Source organism: Falco naumanni, chromosome 5 (assembly GCF_017639655.2).
Source record: "Falco naumanni isolate bFalNau1 chromosome 5, bFalNau1.pat, whole genome shotgun sequence".
NCBI lineage: Eukaryota > Metazoa > Chordata > Aves > Falconiformes > Falconidae > Falco > Falco naumanni.
In genome coordinates, this window is record NC_054058.1 from 30,532,802 (window position 1) to 30,550,526 (window position 17,725).

Here is a 17,725-nt window from a genome sequence, read left to right on the forward strand (position 1 = left end):
AGGCTGCATGACCTGGGGAATGGGCTCTGGCAGCGGAGGAAGAGCTGGCTCCACACCTGCTTGCTCTGCTTAGCACACCCAGGCTTTACGTTGTCCTCTAAAACAGACCTGCTCCCCGTCGGTGCCGGTGGCCGTACCGCAACGCCCTGACCTGCCACTTTGGAAGCAGCCGAGAGATTCAGCCTTTCCCTCCAGACAGGCTCGTCCCCTGGCACTCCGCATGTCAAAGGCGTGCCACAAGTGACCTCTGCCGAGGCTCCGCACGCTGCTGCTCTGAGCAGCGCTCCCCCGAGCACCCGCGCCGGCTCCCCGCGCAGTCCCGCGCTAACAGCGCCGTCAGGCCGCCCGCGGGGCCGGCACGCGCGGCTCCGGCCGCTGGGGGGGGAGCGGGCCCGGGGAAGCGGGCTCCGGGCGGCGGGTCGCGGACACGCAGGGAACCGCTCGCAGCACGCGGTGAGCAGAGGACGCTGCACGGGGCATCCCAGTGCTTCCCAGGGGACGAGGACGAAATGGCCCCGTCGCCGTGCCGCACACGACGAAGTTTCCCTTCCCGGCTGCCAGCGCACATGCACACCCGCACCCCGGCGCTGGCAAAGGGCGCTTCCCCCGTGGGCACGCACCGGCCTGGTGGCCCCGGCCCCGCGCCGGCACCTGCCGCGCCGCGGCTATCCCCTCCGAATCCCGGCAGGTGCCGCCAAGGCCACCCCCGGCCCCGCGAGGGCCCCGGCGGCAGCCGGAGCAAAGGAAGCCCCGCACCTCCCGGGGCTGCCCGCATCCACCCGCACCCCGGCTCCCCCGGCAGCCTCCCGTCCCCCGCCCGCCGCAGCGGCTCCCCGACGCGCACCCCACCTCCGCGGGGAGCGGGAGGACACGGCAGCAAGCGGCGCCCGGGCACCCCCTTCCCCGGGCAGGGCCACCCCCCTCTCCCTTCCGCCTGCACCCCACACCGAGCCGCGACACCCACCCCCCCCCCCAGCCCCCTCCCCGCGGCGGCCCACGCGCGCCGCCTCCAGCCCCGTCGGGCCGCGCCCGCCGCCGCCGCCCCGCGCGGCGCCCCGGCGCGGGTGTTTGCTCAGGGCCGGGAGCGCGGCACGCGCCGGGCGCACGCACTTGCAACAACAAACCCGCGAGGGGTGGGGGCGGCGGGCCGGGGGCGGGGGCGCGGGGGGCCGGCGGAGGGGGGGCGGGGGGAGGCGGGGCCGCGCGGCGGTCAGCGCGTGTGCGCCGGGGCCGGCGGGGGGGTGCGGGTGTGTGTGTGTGCGTGTGTGCGTGCGGGGGGCGCGGGGGGCGGCTGTGTGCGCGCCCGCGCCCCCCTCCCCCGCCACCCCCCGCCGCTGAAAAGGCGGCGGCGCTGCGCGACCCGCGGCCGGCAAAGCCCGGGAGCGTGGACGGCGCAAGGTGCAGAGTGTGTGTGTGCGTGTGGGAGCGCGGGGGGAGAGAGTGCGTGCGTGTGTGTGTGTGCGTGTGTGTGTCTGTAGGAGACGGGGGGGGCGAGCCCCGTCCGCCCCTTATAAGAGACACAATCCCCAGCCACTTTTTTGCAAAAGGGGCTTTGCAAAGCAGCCTGCGCACACGCGAGCGCCACGAGCCTCCCCGCGGCCGCCGCACGGAGGGCGAGAGGGAGGGGGGCGGGCAGCGCCGCCCGCCATCCCCGGCCGCCCGCCCGCTCCGCCGCCCGCTCCCGCTGGTCGCCGCTGCCGCTCCTCCCTGCCCGCCGCCTCTCGCGCTCTCTCTCTCTCCCTCTCTCTCAAGCGAGCGCGGCAAAATAATTTTTTTACCTCCTTTCCAGTTTTGTTTCGGGTGGTGGGGGGACGGGCACCGGCCGCCGCTCGGGCGCCCCCGCCTCGCAGGACGCCCCCGCGCCCATGGCCAGCGGCAGCCCCGCCAGGATGGCCAGCGGCGCCGGGCAGCCGCCCTTCCTGCAGCCGGCGTGCTTCTTCGCCGCCGCGGTGGCCGCCGCCGCCGCCGCCCCGCCGGGGCCGCCGCCCGGGGCGCCGCCGCCGCAGCTGAGCCCGGCGGGCGGGCACCCCTCGCCGGGCGGGAAGCCCTCGGCGCCGCGGGCCGCCAAGCGGCAGCGCTCGGCCTCGCCGGAGCTGATGCGCTGCAAGCGGCGGCTCAACTTCAGCGGCTTCGGGTACAGCCTGCCGCAGCAGCAGCCGGCGGCCGTGGCGCGGCGCAACGAGCGGGAGCGCAACCGGGTGAAGCTGGTGAACCTGGGCTTCGCCACCCTGCGGGAGCACGTCCCCAACGGGGCCGCCAACAAGAAGATGAGCAAGGTGGAGACGCTCCGCTCCGCCGTCGAGTACATCCGCGCCCTGCAGCAGCTGCTCGACGAGCACGACGCCGTCAGCGCCGCCTTCCAGGCCGGCGTCCTCTCGCCCACCATCTCGCCCAGCTACTCCCACGACATGAACTCCATGGCGGGCTCCCCCGTCTCCTCCTACTCCTCCGACGAGGGCTCCTACGACCCGCTCAGCCCCGAGGAGCAGGAGCTGCTCGACTTCACCAGCTGGTTCTGAACGCCGGCGGCCCGCGCGGCAGGTGGGTACGCGCCCGCGGAGGGCCGGGGCGGGAGGACGGACGGACACGGGGCGGCGTGGGGTGCAGCCGCGCGGGGGGACAACAGCCGGGGTGTCCCCGCAGCCGGGGAGTCCCCGCAGCCGGGGGCCGCGCGTCCCGCGGTACTTACGAGCGGCTCCGGCAGCCGGGCGCGGCGCTGCTCCCGGCGCGGCTCTGATCTGCTCTCTCTTTTATTGTTACAGGACAGTTGCAAAAGGGAAAAAAAACAAAGCAAAACACAAATATATCACAGACAGAAAGACAGACACAAATCCACTCAGAAAAAGAACCTGTTGCGTTTCCCTCTCCGCCGCCGTCGGAGGGCGGTGCGGGCACGTCTCCCGGCGGGCGGGCACAGCGCTGCGCGCCGCGGGGGCGGTCGGGGCGGCCGCCCCCAGCCCCGGAGCCCGGCCGGCCCTTGCACTGCGCCGCGCCGCCCAGGACTGCGCCCCGGCGGAGCGGGTGGCCGCGGGGGAGCCGAGGGGGGCCCCGGCCGGGCCGCCTCCGCCCCGGGCCGCGGGGGAGGGCGGGCGCTGCGCTCCTCGGCCTGCGGAGGAGCCCTTCCTCGGGCCCGGCAGCCACGCATCCCCCCTCCGCACCCCGCCGCCGCCGCGGCCCTTCAGAGACTGGCGGCCGTCGCTCTGTGGACAAAGTCGGTTCCCCAGTGTGTGTGGAGGTGTTGAAATTCAGCTATGCTGTACTCAAAGAAGACCCCGGAGCCCCGTCTCCCCTGCTCCCCGCGCATCGTCCTCCCCTTGCTCCGAGTTTGTCCTCCCGTTTCCATCATAGAATGCTTCCAATCTTTTTTGTGAATTTTTTTATTATAAGAAAATCTATTTGTATCTACCCTAACCAATTTGGGGATATATTAAGCTATTTTTGTACATAAGAGAGAGAGATTTATAGAGGTTTTGTACAAATGGTTTAAAATGTGTATATCTTGACACTTTTTTTAATATGTAATGCTTATTACCTCTTCATGTTTAGACTTGTAGTCGACGTTACCTTACAACTGCCATTTTTGTATGTGGTTTTGTAAAGGACTTGGATTTCCTCCAGATGTACTTTAGCACCAACGTGTCTTACTTTATAGAAACTTTGTTAATGTATTAATAATGTTATTAAACAATGTTCAAAGTGAACAAAGTTTATGCAGCTATTGTCCAAACACAAAATGGTAGCCATTTGTTTTTATATGCTGCCTTTTGGAGAAAAAAAAAAAAAAAAAAAGAAAAAAAAAACCACAACCCCACAAAAAATACAAGCAAGCAAACAAAAAAAACCCCTGTGCCATTGCCTTTTCTTACTGTTTTATTACAAACTTACAAAGGTCCTGTATAACCCTGTTTTATACAAACTAGTTTCGTAATAAAACTTTTTTAAATTGAAATGATCGGCTGCCTACTGCATGCAATTTTTTTTTCTGTCTGCCATTGACAACGATGAATGTAAGGATAAAATGTTAAATGATGTTATGCCGAAGCTAAGATGCATATGAAGTGTTTGTATCTGATGGATGTAACATATATATCTTTATCTATCTCTATATAAATATGCAAAGATTTAGCGGTATCACCATTGTTTTCTTGCCCTTCTGTGTTGCAAATGTGTATCCAAATCAAAAGGCAGGGGATGATTAATGATTGCATTGTCCTTCCTGAAATCACTGCACATTAAAGAATTCCCCCCAAAAGCCCAAGTCCCAAAAAGAGAGGGCGCTCCATCCCGCCTTTCGGCGGTGTGACCCTGGCCTCGGCGGCTGTGACCCGACGGGGCAGGAAAACACAGGGGAAGGCGCCGCCGCCCCCGGGCACCCAGCGCTGCCTCTGCGGGGCGAGCGGCCGGGGAAATACAACCGGCGGGGGAAGACTGGAAGCGGGAGGCGAAGGGAGATACAATTAAATAAATAAATAAAGTAGCAGAAATGTGTGGCAGCTTAGCGACACTGGTCTTTCTAAGCTTGTTATTCTACCCAAATAGCGTGATCTGCCTGTAAAAGTACCCAATTACCAAGACTCAAAAAGAAATTGGACGTCCCCCCCCGCTTTTTTTTTTTTTTTTTTTTTTTTTTGGCTAGCCTGCTTGTTGTTAGTTAGCAAGGACGTGACCAGAATTCGCCTTCTCCTTTTCGCCTGGCTCCTACATCGCTTGCAAATTCAGTTTGCGTGCACCAAGCCAAGCGGAAAGCAAAGCGCAAAATGCATCTTATAAAAAAAAAAAAAAAAAAAAAAAAAAAAAACCAACAAAGACGGGGGAGAGCCAGTACATCGTAGGGAGTTAAAAAAATCTAGCCCGCTCCGTTACAAATGTGCCATAGAGTTGCGAGGGATGCGCTGTCTTTAAAAAAAAAAAAAAAAGGAGGATGGAAAAACTTTGGTGAAGCACCCCGGAATTTCGTCTGTGTGTGTATGTATGTGCAGCTATATATATGCACACACGCATATGCATACATGGACCTATATTCGTATGCATATCAATGTATAGTCTTTTCTGCATTGCTTTAGAAGTGTACACACATGTGCCCCTTCGCCTCCTCCCCCCATGCCCTGAAATGATCAATATGTGATTTAATCGGCGGGGGGGGGGGGGGGGGGGGGAGGACACACGGGACACGCTGGGGTCACGCAATCCCTCATTACTTCAGCACAAACACTTATTGTTTTAACCGCTCGTGGAACTACTGTTTAGTTATGAAAATAATAACCGTTATATGCCTCCATCCGCTCTGCCTTTACAGCATCTCCTTTCTTATTTACCCACTTTTGCGAGTGTACAGATAAGGTATGCAAAGAAAGTGTAGCGAGTAATTTATAGCTATGAATATAACATTAGGATAATGTTTCATTCTGTTACAAAGGCGAAATTTCTCTTCCTTGTGTAGACAGGTGTTCTTTTTTGCTCATTTCTGAATAGTAAATATCCAGACTCATTAAACTAAAGGCAAAGTTACGCTGTTGTTCGCTACAATGTATAAGGCAGGCTCAGAAATTCACCACCTCCTCCCTCCCTCTTCCCCTCAGCCCCCTCCCGAAGGAAAGAAAGAAAGAAAGAAAGAAAACACACACACACAATTTTACTGAAGATAGGGAAAGGGCAAAGCAGGATTGGGGTAAATCTCATTACATCTGCTCTAATCGCTTAGCAACACAAAGCCTTTTCTTGTATTAGCGCGGAGAGCCTTTCAGCGCTGCCTGACAGACAGTATTCAGTTAGCATTAGTAAACTCCATAAATCAGGGACTTCTTTGGGCGCAGTGTAAGTTTTAGAACTACTCAGGGCTGGGGGGGACGCGCAAGCGGGGCGGGGGATGTGGGGGTGTGGGCTGCAGATGGAGGTTGCTGGGTCACGGTCTTATTAATTTATTTACCTATTTATGTGTTTATCATAATGCTGGAATAGCGTCCCGTTGGCAAATGTCTCTCCCCCCGCCCACGACCCCAAGTCAAGCCCCTCGGGCAGCGACGGGGAAGCACGGTGAGACCCCCACCGCCGCGGCGCTGGGCCGCGGGGACGGGCAGCGCTGCCACTCACCCCCCTTCCCCGACGTGCGAGGTCTGCGCCCGCGGAGCCGGGGGGCATCCCCGCGGCGTGGGCTTTGCCCTTGCTCCCTCTCCTCACTCCCACCGCTGCCCCCTCCCCACAGGACCCTCTGCTGCCCAGACTTTCTTCCGCGCACGGGAGAAGCGCCAGCCCCGCGCGGCCTCCGCGCCCCCCCCCCCGCGCTGAGGTAACAGCGGAGGGCGGAGGGGGAAGTGCCGATCCGCACCCAGCCGCGCAAGCGCCGGGCTTTGGGGACCCTGGGGCGCTTTCCTCTTTTTCAAAAAACTTTTTCCTCACCTTGCTCCTCTTTCTTGACTTTTTTTTTACAGTTTTTTTTTTTTTACGTTTGCTCCCTCTCCTTTCCTCCCCCCTTCTTCCTTTTATTCGCTCCCCCCCCTCCCCGCGGCGCAGGTCCTGCCTTTTGTGTGCGGACTCCCAGGGGCACAGGGGGGCCGCGGGGGCCGGGCAGGCAGCGGGCAGCGCTGCCCCCCGCGCGTGTCACGCCTCAGCCTTTATCCCGGCGGCGGCGGCGCGGCGGGGGCCCGCGGGGCTGGGGGCGGTGCACGCCCGCCGCAGCTGCCGCCCGCCCCGCGCCCGCCCCGCGCCCGCGCCCGCTCCGCGCCCTAGGGCCGGGCTGCGGGGGGCGGGCAGCATGCCCGGGGAGGGGAGCGGGCACCTGCCCAAGGTCGGGCGGGCGCGGCCGCGGCCGGGGGGACGCCCTGGCTCGGCGCTGCGCACAGCTCCATAACGCAGCGCGTATTACTCAGTGCATTCAGGGATTAGCTCGCCTTGAAGTGTAGGGGGGATTCTGTGTGTGTGCCCCCCTCGTCTCTTGGAAAGGGGAGTGGGGCAAACACCACCCTCACCACCACCACCACCCCCGGCCGCCAGCCCGGCCCGGCCCGGCGCACTGCAACTTCTTGCTCCCAAGCGAGTTCGCTTTTAGCGTGTCAGCCCGCACAATGCAGGGCTAATTCCTGCTGCAAAAGGCAAGTGGTGAGGAATCAATCGCAGGCTTTATGCAATCAAAAGGGATGATGGGTTTGGGGTTGGGTTGGGGTTTTTTTTTGTGGTTGGTTTTTTTTTTTTTTTATAAAGTTGCCTGCCCCAGACTGAATTTCTCCTGCTCCTTACCCTCGTCCTGTTAATAATCCCATGCAGGCGATTGCAGACCGAGGTAAAGCTATCATTTGTATGCGGCTGAAGATTAATTTCCCCCATGTACCAACTCAACGGCATAGTTATCTCTTTAACAGGGAAAACAGTTTGGCTCCATTGTCGGGTTGCCAAGACCGCCTTTTGAGAAAGGGAGCCCGGCTAGCCTCTGATCAAACTCAAAGGTTAGTTAAAAGACAAAACCAGCTGAAAATCTTCATGAATAATGCTGTTTCCCCGAGCCCAGTGTAGTGCAAGCGCACATTTCAATGCCAGAGCATTTTGTTATGCTGCTCGCCTAAGTCAGAATTTCACAGAAAAGGCAGAGAAGAAAAGCTCCAACAATTAGAGGGGGCCTGTCAGAAAACATTAACGCCTTCCTCGCCCAGCCTGTCAAGCGTGCTGGAAATAAAAAACTGGCATAGCGAATCGCACCTCCACCCTCCGGAGCTGCGGGAGGGGAGAGGGAGGGGGGTAGGGACAGAGAAGCGGGGGGTGAGGGGGTGGGGGGCGGGGGGAGAGAGAGAGAGAGAGAGAGAGACAAATGGACAAGCCCAGGCACTTAACAGTCCCTCTCAGCTTGGCAGTTCATCCAAAAGCTGGAAAAAGAAGGGGAAAGGACCTGCAGCTGGATTTTCTCTCTTTATATTCACTCCTGTTTCGTGCTCCAGAACGATATTTTCTCTCAGGACCATCAGGTGCACTCACATTGTCTCTGCATCTTCAACACTTTCCTGCATCAGTCCCGCAAAGCACACATGAGGTGCCTGGTGAAACAGCAGCATGGCAGAGCTCTTACCACTTTTTGCTTTCTGCTCCCTCTAGAGTCCCGCTTCTAAGTTTCCATGCCTGTGGCCATGTGGACATCCAGTGTGGCTGACCCACAGCTGAGCTGAAGCACCTCGTGTCAGAGAGCTGTGCTCATGTATAGCACCAGAGCTATCTCACCCCTTAGATTTTGTTAGGAAAACATATTTCAAAGGTACAGCTTTAACTACCCAGACTCACTACCCACTTGCTCATGTCCTTTTCCGGGGTGAAATACCTATTGACAAGGACACCAAATTACTTAAAGCCTCCCTTTCCCTGCCTGTAATTGAACATCTAGGCTTTGACTTTCCTCGCCAAAGCATGGATTTTTCTGAAGCATTTAAATTACAAGAGAGATCTGCTCCTTCTCTTACTGTATGAAAAACTTCAGACCATCACTTAAATTCTTTTTTTTCTCTCTCCCCTTGTTGCCTTCATTGTCCCATTGCAAATATATGTATATGTCAATATGTGATAAAGGCCAGATCAGTACTGTGCAACTTCTACAGCCAGCCTTTTGTCAGGGCTGGGGGATGGGAATGGGGGTGAGAAGCAGGGGAAAGTACTGCTGTGAATTGTAGTATTCACGTGTGGGTTGAAAAAATGAAAATCCAGCAAAATACGAAGTGACTGAAGAAAAGGAGTATCTCCAAATCTCATCTGAGGTGTTCTAGGGGGTTATATCAGTAAAGGGACACAGCGACACAGCTCAGATGATGTGTGAAAGAAAGATAAGTCATACTTTGCTCATGGTTAGAGCGCTGTGTAATTCCTATGTATCCTGTGGGGAAGAAGCTCTGACCTTGGGGACAGGAGCCCCAGCTCTCCATCCCATGCACACTCTGTAGCAGCACAGTGCATCCAGGCAATATGATGCTTGCTGGCCCCCTTCTGAAAGGGCAGGTGTTTCCTGCAGTTTTGGAGCCAGATGTGTTCCCAGAAGGATGTAAGCAAAGGAAGAGCCCTACTGAGAGCTGGTACGTTCATTGACTCTGACACTTTTGTCCTGGTCCCTCCTCAGTAGGAGAGGGGAGAAGTTTCATGAGGTCCCTTTCCTCCCTCTATCTGGCTAGCTGGTACTTACTATACTAATGGCAGAGGGAAAAGTTAGGTAAAAATGCAGAGGCAGGCAACTAAAGGAAAGCTGCTTTTTTTTGGTGACAAGGCATTAGCAAGCTAGATTCATTGCTGGCTATGATTTGGTCCTGTCTCAATCTATTTTAGCCTGAGATCCACAAAGACTAAACAGGGACCATAAGCAGGTCCTCACAGGTCCCTGGGGATATGCAACATTGGGAGAACATGAGAAAGCTGGCCAAACAGAGGGGGCTGCTGACCCAGACTCTGCTCTTGTGCAAAGTGCTGTGGGAAAAGCCAGCGTATATTAATAGTCTGCCTTATTTTTCTGGTGGACAGACAATCTATGTTTCTTTTCATCCCATTGTGAACAGGATTCAATCTTGTTTGTGTTCTTTACCCACCACCCCAGAAAGTGTTTGTTGTGTCTTTTTCCCAGAAAAGCTTCACTCCCCTTAAAACATCAGAGCAAACATCTGTATGTTGTCCTATATGTTACTTGGAAGCTGCCTGGGAGCAAAATTCCTTTGTAAATGTCACCCACCAGGCCTTGTGTTTCAACCCGCTCTTAGACCCTGTAAACAACAGCAGCAGTCAAGTTGTCCAAGTTTTCTGCAGGTCACTCCTACTTTGCAGCAAGACGTTGCTTTCTTGCTTTCTGCTTTTAGAAACTCTCAATAGCACTGGGGAAGGAAAGGTAAAAATCACACAGACCCCTATAACCAGCCCCAGTGGTGTAGTCCAGACCTTTTCAGTAGGGGTGGAATTGTCTTCTGAAATGGAGCCCAAACTCATTTGGTCCAATTTCACAGAAGCAGATCACAGAAAGAGCACATGTTCCCCTTTTGGGATGGGGTCTCCTCCTCCCTTCCCCCAGACACACCACTCTCTTGCTTGGTCTCCCCTCCTGCTGCTGGTTGGAGCTGTGAGCGATTTTAATTTGCACTTGCTGCACTGGCAGGGCTATATTACTCTGGAACAGGAAAGGAAAAGCCCCATATTAGTAAAGTGTGAAATGCAGTTTTGACTGAAAAGGGAAGCCATTTCGACAGGATTATACCGTGACAGTGCAGATTAAAACCCTGCCATATGGCATAAGATAGGCTTGCTTTTACTTTCAGGTAACAACACATTGTTAATTAAGTGGCGATGACATTTCTAAATGAAAAAAAAAAAAAAAAAAGAAGAAGAAAAGAAAAAAAAGCCACCTGTATGTGAAATAAAGACAGTCAAGTGAAGGGAAGACATTAATCGGTGTTAATAACACTGGAAATCAGCCCTCAGTGCTAATAATACTGGAAATCAGCCTTCTTTTATCACTATGGTTAATTTAAATAGGAGGGGGAATTTGTTTGATTTGTTATTGAGTAAACAACAATTCACATGTGCACTCAGAGAAGGGAACACAGGGCTCCTGAAAGGTGCCCGACTGACAGCACGGGAGAGCAAAGTCCTGTATCACATCCAGGACAAACACGGCCCAGGCAATAGCGCAGAGAAGTTCCCCACCCTTCTTTGCCAAGGGCCTGCAAGAGGGTGGCAGAGAGTTTCCCTCAACAAGGCAGGAGGCCAGCCTGCCTGCTTTAGTGTTGGTTACAGGTAAGCACATGCCTAAATGCCTCACTGTACTGGAGACCTTTGCTTTGCATCTCTGAGGGTACGCCAGCAAACGATGGTATAACCCAGGGGTCCTCAAACTATGGCCCGCGGGCTGGATACGGCCCCCCAGGGTCTTCAATCTGGCCCCCAGTATTTACAGAACCCCCCCACCCCCCCCTGCCGGGGGTTGGGGGGGAAACCAAGCAGCCGCAGATGGCTGCCTGCCACTGCATCTGTGCGCCGGCCCCCTGGTTAAAATGTTTGAGAACCGCTGGTATAACCAGTTGACTCCAAACCTACAGTCCCTCCTACATGCACTACTGTGTCACTGTGGGACTGCAATGGCTTTAAGACAATAAATGGGATAATATCAGGCTGTTGGTCTACAAGCAAAGGGTCACTGGTAATTAATAACCAACCCTTTGGACCTTTCAGATGAAGGATGTTCTTCAAAGACCTGAGACTTTTACTTCAAGCTTCTAAGCAATGTCTGTGTATATTCTTCTACACCATTACAAACTGCATTTGGAGCTGCTGATCCAAAAGGCTGAAGAACAGGCAGTAGGACACACTTTGCTTCACCCTGTTTTAACTGTCAGAGCAAACCACATTTTAAGCTACTGTAATGCAGATTGTGTTAGTTTGCCCGGCTCTGAACCCTGATCTAGCAAGGACACTTACAGATACACAACTGTATCTCTTCCATCTCTCACTGGCTGTGTTGCCACTCAGATGAAATCCCATGTTTCATGTGGTCCTCACAGATTTTGCATGCTCGATGATTTGAAGTTGGAATTAAGCAGCCAGGTAAGGTTTTAAACAGATTTATGTCCATGGATGAGCCTGAAAAGCCTGACAGCACTTTATACTTTCTGCTTTCAAATATTTGCTGCCTTCTCCTCCACCTCTTTGGCCTCCTGTTTCTTACATCTGGGGCTGCGGCAGCTCAAGAGTCACACTTTGAGCCATCTTTCAGGGTAAGTACCATTTGTATACCTCTTCATGCAGGTAGCCTCACATCCCTCACCAGCATGGTATATCAAGAACAAGTGTGGGGTGAAAGGACACCTGCAAACTGAGGAGGAAGCACAGACATAACATTCAGAAGCATCTTGTTGCAAATACTACCCATCTGAATCCCAGATTCCCCTAGTCTTCACCAAAGGTTTTTGCTCTGCCTCTTAGGGACCTGCTGGTGAGGATGGTGGCCAACTTCTCCTGCCTCTGAGGTGAGCAAGCCTGTAGGAGATGGGTAAAAACGCTGGCAATTTCTCCCAGCTGTGCAGAAAGGGGGATGATATGGGCCTGCAGTACCACAGGATGGGGTACTGGGTGCAATGGCAGAAAGTCACGGTACTAATGAAAGGGAGAGGCTCCCTACCAAGCAGCTGTGCCATGTACTGCTGTGCAGGACCAGCCTTGCTCATGAGCGAATGGGAGCATATAGAAAGAACAATGCTGGTCAGACACCAGACACCCCCAAGACCCAGGCAGTGCCAGCCCCAGGACATGATGCTGTAGCAGCAAGCAGCATGCCGGGGCTCCTGCGGCTCCCTCCCCTCGTGTTCACTCATACATCAGAAGAGAGATGTGTTGGTGCAAGTGGCTTGTAGATGAGGCTGGTGGGAGTGTGAGACACGTACAGGAGGATGATGGCTTTATCATCCATTCACCTACCTGGTCTCTTTCTGAACCCAGATATATTTTCACCTTCTACAACACCCTGTGGCAATCACCATGAAAAGATTATGATGTACAGACAAACAGAAATAAAATAGCCGCTGGCAGAAGCAGTGAGCAAACCTGCTTCCCTCCTCCCCTGCTCCTAAGTTTCTTGTCAGGAGACCACTGCAGCCACAGTAGCAGGAGATGAGGACAATGACAGGTCCACAAGGGGCACTCCACTCAGTCTGGGCTGTCCCTTGGCTTCTCTTTATGGCCAAATCCCATCATCTTGGCACATCACTTTTAGTTACCACTACTCCTTGCTCTCTGTGTGGGGAACTGCTACTGACCAACAGAGCATTTATAAATAGAACAATGTTTAATTAACATAACAGTAGGACAGACTTGTTGAAATACTTCCCAGACAGCAGGCAAGAGTCCTGACAAGGAGACTATTATGAGAATTTTAATGAATCCTTCAAGAGTGGGGTGGCCTCCATACACCTACATTGCAATGACTAATTTTGTTTGTGAAAATTGTATTGGTAAATGATACAGAGTAACAATAACTTTGGAGACCAGCGAATTGAATAAAGTCACTGGGTGACTATGTGAAATACTGCCTACAGGACAGAGCAGAGTGCTTACCAAATGCAGTGCAGTCATGGGTCCAAGTGCCCACAAGCTCCCGTCAAATGTAGTTTGCATAAGGCAGGCAAAGAAGCAATTAAATAACCCAAACAAGGATCTAGCTGTGCCAGATGCCACCACAGCATGAAAAGAAGCAAGGCTGCACAACTACTTCTGTGAGACACAACCAGGAGCATGTGCCTTATTAACACCACTGTTAAATGCATGCCTGCTAGCTGCTGCTGCTGTAATTGAGACAACACGCACATATCCTTGCCATCTCCCTATCTAAGAAAACAGGAAATTAAAATTGGCTACTTCAGTGATGAACCTGTGTAAGGTTCCCACCTACCATACAGCAGCCTACTTCTAACAGGGACGTGTGAAATGTGAATCGAGGGGCACTGAAAGGGCAAGGTTTACAATGTCAGTGCATTTCCTTGTGTCTGCCTCCTCCTAGCTCTGTAAACTATTCTGTATCCTCTAGCGGAGACATTGCACACCATCGGTAATGCAGTGACCATAACCACTAGGTACTAATGAGCTCAGAAGTTCAGAAACAGGCTCTTATTCTTCAAGATCTTAAACAACGAAGCTCCCAGGAAGACAGGTTTATTCTTGAATCTGCCAGGACAGCTGTCCATTGCTGTACTGTATGGACAGTAGCCAGCAAGGGACTCTGCAGACCCTGTTCTTCTGACTCCACCATCATTATACATCTGAGGTTCTTTCTCTCAAAAGATCTAGATACTAATGGAAAGATTCAGATATGTATTATCTAGGCAGGAAACCTGGGCACAGCTAGTTTTCTTCCCCAGTTTTGCCATTTTCTCTCCCTTACAGGCATGCCACATTTTTTCCCTGGAGTATGGCGAATTAGGTAAATGCACATTGATTATTGAAATATGGTGCACTGCACTTCAAACAAAATGGTGCTGCAAGGTTAGATTTGCATGGAAGTGTGTGCTAGAATAGTCAAACTATGCATAAGCATCGTCAAACACAGGTTTTGGTGCATTACTTCACACATTCAGGAGCAAAATCATCTCTAATTCATTGGGTTAGATGATGACATACACAGAGCTGATTCAGAAAGCCGAAAAAATTATTGCTGAAAACTTTGGTAACACATAAGGATTTCACTGAACTAGAATGAAACTTTGCAAACTGCTTGCCATAAGCCTTGGTTCACCAAGGCAAAGAGATGAGGAAGGAAAGAGTATGTCCTCTTTACTGCTATGGATGCTGCTACACTCGTAGGTGAAGGTTGTGAAAGCATGGATTATTCCTATCCACATGCATCAGTTTCTTGTTGAATTCTTCCTTTTGCATGATACGGAATCTTGCCTGTCAGATTAATGCAGTGCTTCACCCCCAAACAAAAATGCTGGCCTGCAACAAATCCATCTACAGCACACCTAGCTCCATCGGTGGGCATGTTGTAAAAGGTAATGAGTTCGACGCTCCTCTTAGCTCCAGCTGCTGTAGCAGCGTGTAATGAGCCCTGCTCTGTGGACTCCGGCTCTCACACTAAAACACCATTGAGAAGTGAGACAGTGTGCCAGTGAATTTAATTTACTGCTTAGCATCAGCTGGCCCCAGATGATGGAAGGTCATCTGGATGGAGGGTCAAGTGGTATAAAGAGCTCCAAATCTCCTTTCTGCCCAAGGGCGCGGAGCTGGTGAGCCCCACTGCAAGCAGGCACAGACCCAATGGGGGCACATCAACTGAGCAGGCTCCACAGGCAGATTCCTTCAGAGCATCTGCTCTCCCAGATGAGGAACCCCTCCCATTGACTTCATCCCATCAGCATTTTCACAGCAATTTAGAGAAAATCCAGTGCAACAGGCCACGTTCCTTGGAGGAGTTAGTCTGCCATTGTAGGTGCTTCTTTTCTGGTGGAGTAACTTTCTTACCTCCATAACAGCACATCACACTGTATTTTCGTTTTGGGGTTTCAAGGATTTTTAGATCACAATAGACTGTCATATCATTTCAAGGAAGAGAAGCTGGAAGGAGGGTTTGAGTTGTCCAGAAAGGGCCAATACCAGAGGTTGATGGAAAAAAATAAGAAAAGGGGAGCACATGGTGATACCACCTTCAATGACATGCAGAGCCAAAGGCAGTGACATAGTATTCAGTTGCTCCCAGGGACATTTTTCTGCCATGGACTTGTATAAATACATTGTAAGTGGCACTGAGGCTTTGGGTGCATTTTAAGCTAAGCCTGATCAATGAGGAATCTTTAACCAAAAGGTTAATTTGTTGTATTCAACCTAATGGTCAGACCTGCCTCTGCTGACAGAGACTAACTAGTCATCCCAAGATCCAGGGGATTATGCTCCTGGAAGAGCAGGACTGAGACACACCTACCTAGCAGGGGAGGAGTGCTCTTTCCCATTGGGAAGATGGGTAATGCCCTTTAGTGATATCCCAGCCTGAAACCCAGAGTTGTGACTGTCCAGTAAGAAACAGCACAGCCAGATCCAGGCCTCTGAAAAATGGAAAGCTGCTAGCTGGGGATGGCGGCCTGGGGCACAATGTGCTCCAGGCAATTTCTGCAGCTGCTCTTCAAAGACACAATCATTGAATGCAGTGAGACCACCTGAGGAGTAGGAAACCTTCCCGGGAGAGTAACATAGGCAGAATCAGACCCCCAGGGAGTGAAATATGAGCCTTTAAAAATTTACCTCACTGTGTGGTGGCAGGCTTCTAGCTGGTTTGTGTGCCTGGAGCCTGGATGCTTGCTCACATGTGTCTACAGCAAAATGCGTGCTCTTGGTTCGGTGCAATCCACACGTGCACACGTTCCTTCCCCACTTACAGCACACCAGGGACTTGGTAGAGGCCATAGGCACACGTGTGGGATGCAGGGGCCCAAAGACAGAGCTGCACAGCTACGTCCATGTGGGCAGGCTGTGCAGCACAAAGCCAGGTACCATCACTTTTCCCGCATACTGGTACTGCATGGGCTGAGCACGTGTTTATGCCCCAAATGTCTGTCTTGCTTTAGATATTGCCACCTCTTCCAACACAAAGACCTGTTTGTGAGGCTGCAATCCTTTTCTGCGGGAATGACAGGTGGGAATGGAGGTCTGATATAAATATACTCTGATGTGCAGTGGGTTGTGAGTGGGATCTCGTCTAATCTTCCACCCTGAACAAACAATTTTACTTTGCGCAAAACTTTCTCTAAAAGAGAATGGGCTCAATTAAGAAAACCACAACAACACAACTTTTAAAAAATACCGTCGTTATTGTTCGTGTGGGTTTTGGGTGGGCTGTGGAAATTGATTTACGAGTCAACCACTTTTCTCTTTTCTTGCCATCTCTCGCTTGAGTGGTTTGTAGGCCTTGGCCCTTTCTTTCACTCAAGGAGAATAAGGTTGTCTATGGAAGAGGTCAGCATTTCAAATTGGTGGAGTTCAACTGCACAAATGACATAGAACTGACAAGAAAAGACAGGGGGTTTGGAGGTCATAGACTGCATAGGTCCTGGTTGGGGTTTTTTCTTTGTGATGGGACCTGGCACCAAAATGAATTAAATAACAGGCTTAAGGACTATTGAGGGAGGGCTGAATGCAAATCAAAGATAAGTAGAAGTTTTCTTTCCTAAAAGGGGAATAATTTTTTTCCTTACCTCCCCCTTTCCATATCTGCACAGGCAAGGTCTGCATGTTAAACATGATTTAGCAGGCATTATTCTGGAGCCTTTTCATCAGGTTTCTGCAGTGATTGCCTATCTTGGCCTATGATTAATGATCTGCTGTGCAATTTGGAGGCTATAATGACTCAACAATCCACACACAAACTATATAGTCGCATTCCTTTTGCAGATTTGCCAAGCTGTTACCAAGGGGCCCACAACCAAGCAGGATTGTTAGAGAGATAGCTAAACATTTCTGCAAATGCCATTCTGCCCTTATCTTGCTGAGAAGTGCGTTGGGCAGCAGGTTCATTTACAAAATTCAAAGCCTAGATTTCAGTGGTTCGTTTAAAAAAACAAATATTCTGGTCTGAAATAATCATTAAAAAGGCTGGTAAGAAAAGATCCCGGTTTATGGTCTCTCAGTGATTATACAGACAAAATACTTTCTTTGTTTCCAAATTTTGAATCTGATTAATTGAGGCCTAATGCTATTAATGCAGTTTGAAAGAGAAAAGTTAATCTTTGGAAACCCATGCCATAAACAAAATCTGAAAATCTAAGCAGATTTTGAAGCAAAAGCTTTGTCTTCCATTTCAGTTTCTATGCAGGAGTAGGTTATGAGGATTTCTCTATAGATTTCAACTGGGTCTTTATCCAGTTAAAGTCTGTAGAATAATGACTTTATAAACTTTTTTTGTTCAAAACATGGGTCCTGATGAGAGTCATCTTGGAAAATCCATAGCTCCCGTTTGTGAGGTTGTTTTCAATAAAAGTAAATGCAAACAGGAAAAGCGAGGGCAGGGCTACAGGTGGAGTCCATCTTTCAGAAAGACATTGGTTATCTTCTGAAAAATAATTACAGAATAGCCTGTATATGTTCCTGTTTCCATTATTAATTATTACATGTGACCCAAATAATTCAGTCATAACCAAAAGAGTTCTGATATTAGTCCATTGCAGTCATATTCACTTTAATGATTCATCCAGTTTTAGTTTCCTTTGTGTCTGGCTTGAGGGGATGGGAACGGAAAGGGCATATA

At 51.9% G+C, this 17,725-nt stretch overlaps 1 protein-coding gene across 1 annotated transcript; it reads left to right on the top strand.

Annotated features, from left to right (window-relative positions):
* Window positions 1-1,756: 1,756 nt before the first annotated feature.
* ASCL1 (achaete-scute family bHLH transcription factor 1) lies at window positions 1,757-2,863 on the top strand. The gene is made up of 2 exons (XM_040596897.1): window positions 1,757-2,541; window positions 2,763-2,863. Exon 1 carries the CDS (start codon window positions 1,866-1,868, stop codon window positions 2,517-2,519), a length of 654 nt encoding a protein of 217 aa, XP_040452831.1. The 5' UTR covers window positions 1,757-1,865; the 3' UTR covers window positions 2,520-2,541; window positions 2,763-2,863.
* The last annotated feature ends 14,862 nt before the right edge of the window (window positions 2,864-17,725 follow it).

Excerpts from the sequence above, each read along its gene's own strand:
- ASCL1 (XM_040596897.1), top strand. The coding sequence starts at position 1,866 with ATGGCCAGCGGCAGCCCCGCCAGGATGGCCAGCGGCGCCGGGCAGCCG.